The sequence below is a fragment of the Capsicum annuum genome, chromosome 3, assembly GCF_002878395.1.
Source record: "Capsicum annuum cultivar UCD-10X-F1 chromosome 3, UCD10Xv1.1, whole genome shotgun sequence".
NCBI lineage: Eukaryota > Viridiplantae > Streptophyta > Magnoliopsida > Solanales > Solanaceae > Capsicum > Capsicum annuum.
In genome coordinates, this window is record NC_061113.1 from 252,429,524 (window position 1) to 252,441,110 (window position 11,587).

General features: G+C 31.6%; 1 protein-coding gene across 2 annotated transcripts; it reads right to left on the minus strand.

The window, feature by feature from the left end:
• Positions 1-8,665: 8,665 nt before the first annotated feature.
• Positions 8,666-10,804, minus strand: LOC107862308 (transcription factor TCP5). Of its 2 annotated transcripts, none has more exons than XM_016707835.2 (2): positions 10,552-10,804; positions 8,666-10,193 (listed from the first exon to the last, which is right to left on the minus strand). In XM_016707835.2, the coding sequence occupies exon 2, from the start codon at positions 10,154-10,156 to the stop codon at positions 9,071-9,073; it is 1,086 nt and encodes a 361-aa protein (XP_016563321.1). In that variant the 5' UTR covers positions 10,157-10,193; positions 10,552-10,804; the 3' UTR covers positions 8,666-9,070. The 2 variants fall into 2 exon arrangements, with proteins under 2 accessions (XP_016563321.1, XP_016563322.1); XM_016707836.2 differs by having other exon boundaries at positions 8,666-10,190; positions 10,552-10,795.
• Between the last annotated feature and the right edge of the window lie 783 nt (positions 10,805-11,587).

An 11,587-nucleotide genomic window follows, 5' to 3' on the forward strand; every position in this document is an offset into this window, starting at 1 on the left:
AAACAGTCTATACACAATACTGATACAGTATTCAACTTAGACAATTTGGTATTTCAATTTTTTTTTTTTGCTATAAAATTTTTAATTGATCAATATTCTACTTTTTTTATTGTTTAGAAATAATAATTAAATTATATAAAAATGATATAATTGTTAAATAGAATATGTATCTATATAAGATATATGTATAGAAATTGTATAGTTCTATCAAATATGTGTATGTATAAAATATATATAAAAAATATATAGAAAGTGTATGAAAGTTATATAATTGTTGTATAAAAGGTATAAAAAAAAAAGTACAGTTATTGTATAAATTATGTATCAAAACTGTATAATTTTCGTATAGAATATTTATATGTATAAGATTTGTATACAAACTGTATACAAGGTGTATAGAAACGGTATAGAACAAGCCAATAAATTGAAATGGCTAGAAAGTGAAATTTAAATTCCATAGTCATTTTCATGGAAATAGTTTAATTTGAAGTGTCGTTTCTATACTTTCCCCTTAATTTTTCGTCCTCATGATACCTTTTCGTGAGGTATGAGTTTATAATTTTCCGTTGTAATATTTCGCAACTTATGACCCTAGATCTTAAAAAACTCATGCCCCGCTAGGCATAAATTCAGTTACTAAGGGTAAAAGCGAATTAATTTGAAGGTCAAACCGTGTAATTAAATGATTCGTTATGGCTTAAAAATTGCTTTAGATATGATATACACAACAAATACTACCATATAATTGTAATAGACTCTTCAAATACTCAGTAGAATTTAGTGAGGAAAATAAAATTAGTAGCAACATACTTCAAGTTAGTTATTTATAAGTTTTTAGTTGTCCTCATGTGGAAATGGCAGCTTTTAATATAGGCTTTACACAACAATTCATTCAACATAGGAATGTATCTTTCAATCTTTGGGAATTTTGGAAGCAAAGTTACAATGAACACTCTTTGACTGATATATGACACATCCATTTGTGGATTCATGCTGAACCAAAAAGTTTTGGAATTTGTGGCGCCATAACTTTTCTTTCTTTTCTTGGTTGATTCGGAGTTTCAGATATAGTGAAATCTAAGGAACGCATCTTAACTTTACGGTGAAATAATTTAGGGGTAATAGGACCATCGAATAGTTTAGGTGTGTCGCTCAAATTTTGCCTTTTGTTTAAGTGGTGCTTATGCTTTTCCCCGTATTTTCTTTTATAATATTGACTCAAGATTTAATGAGATTGTTCATAAAATTCATAAAGCATAAAAAAAAAAAAAAAAAAAGATATAATGGACCTTATATATATGTCACACATTAAGCAGGAAAAAAATATCTTCTTAAATTTTTTTTTTTCAATCTCGTCACCCCAACCCCAACCACGTAATCCACCCAAATGCCTCCGACCCCTAGCCCCTCAACCTACCACCTAGTAACACGATCCATGCACCCTGCCCCTATCGACTTGGAATCGCCCAATTTGAGAAACCCTTGGACTTCAAACCCGACCAGAGACTCGAACCCAACCCAACCTTAACCCTAAATGTGACTCTACTTGAGACCCTTTGGGGCTTAGGAGCCGACCCTAGACCGTGCGTGATAAAAGCCCCGATAGAATCAGGGTCAAGTCTTGACATCAAGACTGAGGTTCAGTCTCGAGTTTTATGGTTGGAATATTAGGGCTCTCGATTTCAAATTCGAGGATTTTCGATTTCAAATAAAGGTTGGAATATTAGGCCTCTCCTTATTTATACCAGAAAATAAGTTAAAAACACCACTTATGTTTCATAAAAATATTTTGTACGAAAATCTTTTATACAAAAACACACCCTAAATATAATCTACAACTAAAGTCAGTATTGGACCACATGATCTGGTAACATTAATATACCATCTTAGACTTCTTACGTGGAAACAGTATTTTTCCTTTCCCCATAGGCAAAACAGCCATTAAATATCTTAACCACTTTTTTTTTTACTAAGTAGGTGTTTGACCATAGATTCAGAATATTTTTTACTTCATTTGAATATTTATCGAGTTGGGATAGAAGATGCAGCAGTATCAGCAGTTATAGTTTTTGTAAAAGAATATTTTAAAAAATATTTATGCTTGAATTGAATTTGATCAAATATTCAGTTTTAAATAAAGTGAAAAACTATTCCAGAAATAATAATAATTCTTTTCTTTCCATCATATTTTTTCTTGCATGGCAAGAAAATTACATCTTGTGAGATCTCTTCTTATTTATCCACCGAAAAGATCAATATTATTTAGAATAAGATTTTACTTAAAATTATAATAACAATTTATCAGAATTATTAGAATATAATTTTTTTTTAGACATAATACATAAATATGTCCTTTAACATATATAGCCTCAAATGATTTTTTTTTTTAAAAAATTTTGTATATACACAAATAAATATTTAAACTTATGTAAAATTAATATATAGATATATACATTTTATTTGATATCTTACATAACGTGCTACGCGTATCATGTAATATAAGACAAGACACATGTGTATATATGTTGGAGCCAAAATAAACAGTAGTCTCTTTCTCACATGCAAGTCCAAACTTATAATAAAAGCAATAGAGAGTAGTACCATACATTATTTTATTTTCTAACCAAGGACCACAATAAACCTTTTTTCCACTTTAGTGAAAGTGCACCTTAACCCAAGATGGAGCTTCTTTTTTTTTTTTTTTAAAAAAAAAGAGGTATTCTTGGATCTAGTGTTGATGTTGATAATTTGTCCTTTTGTTTATCTCCTTTCCCTTTCACACATTGTAGAATTATAGATTCCAATATACCTTTCCTTTTCTCCCTTCCATGCTTGTACTCATTTCATATTACCCCTTCCTTTTTCCTCTTTAGGAGGCTTCTTTTTCCATTTCTAGGGTTTCTTTTTAACTTAATTATCTCTACTACAATTATCATTCAAAATTGAACAACGTATTTGTCTTTCGTTAAATTATTTGTCTAATATTACTCACGCCCATTAGGAAGAGGCGAAGAAGTCTCGTTCTAGCCCCACTCATATCGGACAGTGACGGATCCAGAAATTTTATATCATGGGTGCTAAACTATTTTTAGTTTGAAACAATTATTGCTACAGAGTGGGTACTCAATCAATATATTTAATTTAAATGAATTGTTATTACATAAGTAATAATGTTTATCAAAAAAGCAGTGGGTGCTTAAGCACCCATAGTATATAACATAGGTCCGCCGCTGATATCGAAAGTTTCAACCTTAAAGGTAATTTTTAACCATTGAGAAAAGTTGAAGGGTAAATTTGGGCTTTTTTTCTCAAAAGATTTTCGACATGTGAGAGGACATTATAGACAAATATTAAGTGTAAATGTACAATTCTTTAATTCAATCATCCGCATGATAGGCTTAAAACCACAAGGGTAATGGGCATTTGGTACATTCTACATATTTTTAATTTAAGATCAACTTAAAAAAAAAATGTACTTTCTTAAATTTTATGTCGAGTCAATTAAGACTAACAATTTGAAACACAGGGATTATCTAGGTTTAGCTCAAGCAGTGTTGCATCTTAATTAGTTTAATAATGGCAGATTAACATGCATGGAAATAATATTACCTTCCTCTATGGCTACTACGTACTATTCTACAATACTAATAATGCTATCACGCTTGTTAATTAGTTGAGAATCGAGAGTTTAATTAGGTCGGCAACTAGAGCTTAGTAATAATAATAATTAATATAGTACTTAGTACAACTAACAAATGCAATTACTTCTTTAATTTGCAGGCATTTAATTCCTAGGATGGCTTAGACTTTTCTTATTGGGTGGAAACTTAACGTCTAAAATATGCTATGCTTTGAGTGATTTAGTAATTTAAAGTAGCATATATATGAGAACACATTTTTATTTATTTATTTATATTTCGAACCAGGATAAAATTTCAGACTAATTGGATACATTGGAGAGGAATTACCGACATAATAAAATAATACATTTTCAAGCTCCAGGAATAAACTTTACATGTTTCTGGTCCCAAACTTAATTGTGGTCTCACAAACAATTAAGTCCTAGATCTGCCAATATTCTAATTCAATCAAACTCATAGGTTCTTACTTCCACTAAAAAACTAGCAAATTAGAGTAGTGAAAAGAAAATCTGATTGTAATTTATGGACAAACAACTTAATTTATAAACTAGACTATGTTGGGTTCTAAGTGATGAAAATAAATGAAAAACAGAGAGAAGGAAAAGGTTAAAATGTGAGTTCGTTTGATTAAGAAAAAAGTGATCTCCCATATTGGTGAGAGAAATGAATTTTTTTATGGTTACATTTAAGAAGCATGCCTTCATGTGGATAGTGAGGCAAGAAGAAGACAAGCTTCGTGCCGTTGTGGTTGCTCGGCTTGGCTTTGGCTTCGGATTTGTCAAATGATCGAGAGATTATCTTTTTGGACAAAATTCATTTGAAACTTTAAAATTAGTGATGTTTTAATCCAAAAGTTTGATACGAATTTTTTTCTTCATTTGCGGACGCACCCGAGCATGTGCAGACGCATGTCACAACGCATCTTGAAGGGAGTCGACCCTTCGAGGCGTACCGTTTAAAAGCGGCACAATGACCTGCGTCCCGCAGGTCAGGTCCGCAAGTGAGGCGTCACTTTCTGTTTCGGGGAAAATTGCGACCTGCGGATTCAGGTCCCCATCTGGGGCCGCAGGTCGTCCCGACATTTCAAAAAGTTGCACTTTTTCATGAATCATTATTTCTTTTCAGAAGCAACTCTTTATGGTTATAAATGCATAATTTTTCCTCATTTTTTGGTTCGAAAATTTAAAGTTAAAAACTCTCTTCTTCTTGAAAAACTCAAGTGCGATTTATAATCGTTGAGTGAGTTCATAGTTCGGCAAATTTGAGGTACCACTATTTGCTGAAATGAATCATTTTATCCTGAGAGGGTATATTCCATTAACCTCGGATACTTGAGAGGAATAAATTCCATAAGGACACACCTTGAGTTCGGTGGATTTGATTCTTTCTTTCATTATCTTTTTCTAAATGTTGGTTTTACTATTTTTCAGAAAATAGTTTGAACTTCTTTGTTATTCTTGAACTTGATGCTGAAGTTGATTGTTGTAAATACAAATTTTATACCCGGAAAACAACATATTATAGATAATTAAGAAAAGCAATTTCAGTGGTTTTAGTCATCACTGCTTAAAAATCAAAATCATTTATGACTATTTGTGACTTGATACACTGTGTATACATGTGCATAAGAAGTATATCCAAGTGTATATGATGTTTTTATAACAATATGCACTGTATCCGCGCGTATAATAGTAGTGAAAAAATAAAAATGATACTCCTAGAAAGAATAAAAGGAATGAATTCTAGAGATATAATATGATAGTTTTAAGCAGTACACTATAGATAGCATTAAATCCAAGCTGGATTTCCATGTATTTCAGCAAAGAAGGAACTATATATATATATATATATGTTGGCGATTGCTCGTTATATGTCTCCAACACTCCCGGCCCTAATTATGTGTGGCGGTGAGATTGGAACTCAGCAAGCACCTACACATGATTTAATACTACCATATTAAAATGTTTGACTATCTGATTTAACATCTTAAGCTGTTTCAGAGCAAACTTAATTTAAATATTTAGTTACTCAACTATATATATTTACAAACATCCCCGGCCAGACCCCACTTGTGAAAAAACTTAATGAGTACGTTATTATTGTTGTTGTTGTATATATATATATTCACAAACACTAAAAACTTTTCAAGCAATCCAAGAACCATTCTTGGTAAGATTCATACTTAATTACATACAAGAGCAAAACTTTGAGATGATGAAACCCAGCCCTTGCTCCATTGAAGCTTCTCCTCTTCTACTACCGACCATTTCGATTAAACCATGACATTGTAAACACTTAATTTTTGATCAAACCGAATATTTTACGTCATTTAGTGTTTAATATATACATTTAATTTTTATCTTATTTTTACAAGATTGCTTTTAAAGTTTGGAAAACTACAAAAATAAAGTCATATTAAAATAAGTTTTTTATTTATTTATTTTTATTACTTATTTATTTATAAAAAAAAAAAGAATTTTCAAAAAATATATTTGTTTTCTTCTTTTAAATTTTAAATAAATAATCTAGTGATATTAATATTTCCTTAGTCATATTTCTAAGATTAACTACTTAACTTATCCATATTTTATTAGTTTTAAATAAATTTCATCATTTTTATTTTGTTTAAATTATTACTAAAGAAAAAAAAAAAAGAAGAAAAAGATAAAGTCAAATCCTAAAATCTACCCAACTCCCACGTTTCCCAATTACCCTACACCTCCTCTCCCACGTTCCCCACTATTATCCAACACAATATAACACACACAAACACACATACATCATTATATATATCATATACACACGGACAACAGAGTGGAGGCACGGATGAGAGAAAAGGAAAACAAAAGCAAAAACAAACAAAAAAAAAAACAGAAGAGGAATAAGTGAGAAAAAGATTGAAAAAACAAAGAAAAATCAAAGGAGAAGAGGAAAAGAAATTCGGGTTTGGAGTTTAGGATCTCTGTTTGAGTTTTTTGGTTCGACATAAAAGCTTCCCTTTTGATTTAATTCGTCATACAGGTTTTTATTTGATCCCATACTATTTATTTCGCAAGTTTTATTGTGAATCAAATCATGAATAAAGTTGTTTGGTTAGTTTCGCTTGTCATTTAGTTTTTGTGATTTGATTTATTATGTCACTATTCATTCTTGATATAAGTTGTACGCTTAAGTCACTCTTGATCACTTCAAGGAAAACATAGTTGTTATTATTTGGTGCTAATTTGTGTACGGATGCTGCCTTTCTAACGATGTATATCAATTAATGAATATTGATATTCAGTTAACCCGTTTGTTAGCGACTGTAATAGCTTACTTTCAAATATAGTATATATTTTTGGCTATGTTACAGTAAAAAAAATAAAAAATTATTAATTATATTTACTGTTTTGTCATTAGTTTTGTAAAGATTAAATGCTTAAGTTTCTATAGCTAATAGTTATATAATATTCTACTTAGTCAAAAATAATGGGTCAACCCTTTATTAGTTTTAACATCAATAGTTTAATTTAGTTTTTTTTTCTCTGAAAACGTGATCATTTTAGTCGAATAAAAAATTTAATTGTTTGAATTTGAGAAATAGCTCCAATACGTGCACTTCTAAGAGGCATTTGGGAGTAGGATTGGTACTTAATATGTATAATATAAGTTAATGTAGAAAGGTAGTATATAAATGATGGTAGTAAAATTTGAAACTAGTAAGAACCGTCCCTGGACTTTAATTTTATTTTGTTGTAAGTTAGAATGTTTAACAAGTTAATCCCACGAGATTTTCAGTTTGTGTTTTTTTTTATAAAAAAAAAAAATAGATTGTTTGAGTTTTCTACAGATAACATGAAATGGATTCTGGACTACACATTTTAAAAAAAAAGAAAAAAAATCATTGCCATACGTAATTTTAAAAGGTGCAATTCTTATTATTATCTCAAGTGGATTCTCTCAATGATTTCTTTTCATGTCTACGGTTTCGATGCCTCAGGTATATTTAATGTTTTGGGATTACAATATTAAATAATGATTGGGCTTGGAATGGTTCCTAAGGTCTAATCCTTATTTAGTGTGATGTAAATAAGGTGGTTGTATCAAGATCCCTCGCACTAAAGAAAATAAAAAGAGAGGGAAAATCCGTTTGTAAGGGAGCGAGCTTGTAAAAGATCGAGTTTAGATTTTGATCAAAAGAAAATTTAAAGTTTAACATACAAGTGAAATTAACAATGAGGTTGGAAAGCCCTGCTACCGACCATTCGTTGTAGTAAATTAACCTACCGTTTGAAGCCGATTGAATTGGGTTGGGTAGATTTTAAACCTATTAGGTGCTTCTTTAGACTAGGAAAATGGGAATGACTCATAAATGCTTCAAAAGCACGAGAAATGTATCAAAACTCGTGATAAGGCTGAAAAGTATTACTATCGATAAACCACACATCAATACAGTTTTAAATAATTTAAAATAAATTCAAAGTAGGATGTAAGTAACTTTTAGGCCAACAAATATTATGTATCCAAAAGATTAATTTAAGCCAGACATAAGTCATTAAAGCGACCGTGCTAGAACCACGGGACTCGAGGGGTGCCTAACACCTTCCCCTTGGTCAACAGAATTACTTATCCGGATTCCTAGTTCGCAGAGCAAAAAATAAAAACAAAGAGTCATTTCCTTTTGAATAGGGATTCAATAAGGTGACTTGGAACACCCAAACTCGATTCCAAGTGGCGACTCTGTAAATAAAATAATCCCTTTTCAAAACGTCACTTCAATTGGAAAAATCCATTTTCTCTAAAACCAACTCCCTAGCGGGGTCGGATGCGGTGAAAAACAGGGTGTGACAGACATAATTAATGATGCAAATCCCAGTAGCACATACAAATTAAAGGGGTTCAGCATGACAACTTCTTTTAAGTAAAACTAAACTGCAAACATTAATTAATGCTAAACACACTTTCAATTTGTATAAAAGGCTAATTCAATTTCCATAATGTAGATTTGCACCACATAATTAGAATCACCCAAAAAAAAAAAAGAAAACGAACTACCAATATATAATGCTCATCATTTAAGTTACCACGCAGTGGTAATAAATAGAAACTGTCTAATTTGAAATAATATTGTATGTGTATTTCTGAATAGAGATAAAACTTTATAAACCTATCTGGTACTAGAAATAAAATGCTTACTATATTTGTTTTACCTGTGAAGAAGGAATGTAGCACGAGTATGTTTGCTCATGACAATGTCAATCCAAAATATTTGAATTTTGAAGTAAAGAAGAATCATTTCCTACACTTGTCTTCAAGGGAATTCGAGTGAATTGTAACTGCTCCTCCTCCTCCTTGAACTAATTTCCAACATCTTGGACTTCGCCTCAACGCTCCTCACTAGGATAGTACTATTGTTAATTATTCTTCTTATCGATCCAATAGTTTAAGAATTAATTGGCGCGACCTTCATGTGGTAATTGGTTATCATTGTCATCATCGTCATCATCATCTCTTGAATTACTCCATCTGGGATCATCATCATTGAGACTGAAGGGTTTCATAGGGGAATTGATCAAGCTAAGAGTAGTTGGAAAAATAGGATTATTTGGATGGACATGATGATGTTGTGAACTTGAGCATAAGAAATTGAAATGATTGAGTTGCCTCAAATCAGTCTCATTGGCCATATAATTTGGACCTGGAACAACAGGTTGAAATGTTGTAGCTATTGGATTGAAATACAATTGAGAGCCTGATGATGATGATGATGCCAATGATAGAGGAAAATCATTTTGATCATGAGATTCTTGTATTTGAGATGAAGACGAATTATATTGTCCGAAATTAGCTAAAGACAAGCTCGAATTAGGCTCCCATTGATAGTACGAATTGAAGGGTAGATTAGGAGATCGATTTCCTAAAGGAAAGAAACTCTGAGCTGAAACTTGATGACAATATCCTCCAATATCATCCTCCTGGTGATTTTCTTGCTGGTTTGAATTAGCAATCAACTTGTTTTTCCCAGATGTGCCTGATTCTACATCAATCCCCTTCGATTTTTGTCTCAAATTATCTACATCAAAATGATGATGATAGGGTAAAGTCGCGTTCAACAAGTGTTGGACATGATGAATGTCAGAGTACTCCTGATGAAGAGGTTGTTGAAACCGTGTGAAGTATCCTGGTGGAACTGGAAGTGGTGGAAGCTTATCGATGTCATGTTTAGTTGCTTCGAGTAACCAATCTACAACTTTGCTAGGTTGGCTGAGCCCAAGCCGGTCTTGAAGATCATACAATTGAACTGCTGTGGGTACTGAAAGTCGAATTCTCCTATCTCGAAGACCCCTTATGGTGCACACCTTGCTGTGCCTGTCTTTCCCTCCAAAAGTACGCGATACGCGTACAATTCTTGGGTTCTTAAAGGCTCCCCACTGCCTTGAACTTGATGGTGTACTAGTCGTCTTTGAGGCCAATCTACTATCACTGGTTCCACCTGATTCTTGCTTCGTCTGAAAATTATTTCCACTTGAATTCATGATATATCACTTGTCGTTCTTCAGCATCATCGATCTACTAGAATTCAACAGCACAACGAAAAATATTATTCCTCAGAAATGAAGTTAACTATAGCTCGAGTGCAAACGATGTTGAACAAAAATTAAACACAAATATAAGGAGATCAATATTCCGTCAAGGAAAGACTATATGAACATTTTCTTGTGTAGATCGTCTTAGCTTCTGTGCAATTTGGAATAAAATTAGGGTTGCTCTTGGTGAACAAATTGACCCTCCAAAAATAATTTCACTAAAAAACCAAGACTTTTTAAGAATGACTAAGATCTAAAAAATCTCCATATGATTAATATACAGATAGTTTAAGATTTTGTATAAGCAATTACAAGGTTATAAAAAGGTCACAAGTTGAACTTACATGTAATTAGGTTTTTGTAGTAAATATAGTACAACTTGTATCTTTGATTTCTGATCAGCTAGCACAACCTCAACATGGAATATTTAACAACTCTTGATGACATTATTTAACTTCTCTTACAGTTACGTTTCTCCCCTAGCCTTGTGTCAAAATGAGTTTCTGGACAAAATTTGACCATGAGAAACAACTCATATATGCAGAGAATAAACTTATGGTTGGGGGAAATTAAAAAGAAGAAATGTTAAGATTCTCATGACTATGTCATATTTCAGAGAGGAAAGTAGAAGTATGGCAAATCCGTGGCCACGTGGCGCTTATTCAAATTGACACGTAATTGGATCGTAGGGTTCATAAGAAATGAGTTTAAGTTTTGTGTATTGACGGCATGTATAGATTCTATATTAGTACTATTAGTTAAGTTGTGGTAAGTCTTTGTTGGGAAAGCTCAATAGACTAGTTGAATAATGCATAATATTAATTAATGCAATATCGAAATTTAAAATCTCGTATTTAGACTATTCCATCATGAATAAGAATTGTTTTAACAGTAAATTAGTTAACAACCTAGTCATTCTAGTAGTTTCACATATTAATTTTCAGTTTGTGATAGTACTTAATGATGCTAGTGAAAGGTAAACTGTTAACCTCACAGGGACCATCCTAGAGTGGAAAAAAGAAAAGGGTTCACTGCTTTTCTACTAACTAGTAACTACTACTAGTACAAAATAAATGCTTAATCATCCAAGTGACTCCACCAATTTTAACTTATGAAAGGTAAACTATAAATTTATATTTAGAAATAACTTAATCAAGAACTTCTCATTTTATTCTTAATAAAATAATTATCATCACACAAATACTTATGATATATTTTAGATTACAAATTTCAAATTTTATTTTATTTTTTGTTAAACTCCGTATTACATCGATGTATTGGGACCGAGAAACTATTACACATATATATATATGCTTGCCTAAACAAGTAAAATAGTAAAGAAATACGTACTTCCTCTGTCTTAATTTATGCGGCATATTT

What these genes read in the sequence shown, in the direction of transcription:
- LOC107862308 (XM_016707835.2), bottom strand. Translation starts at nt 10,156, where the DNA reads ATGAATTCAAGTGGAAATAATTTTCAGACGAAGCAAGAATCAGGTGGA.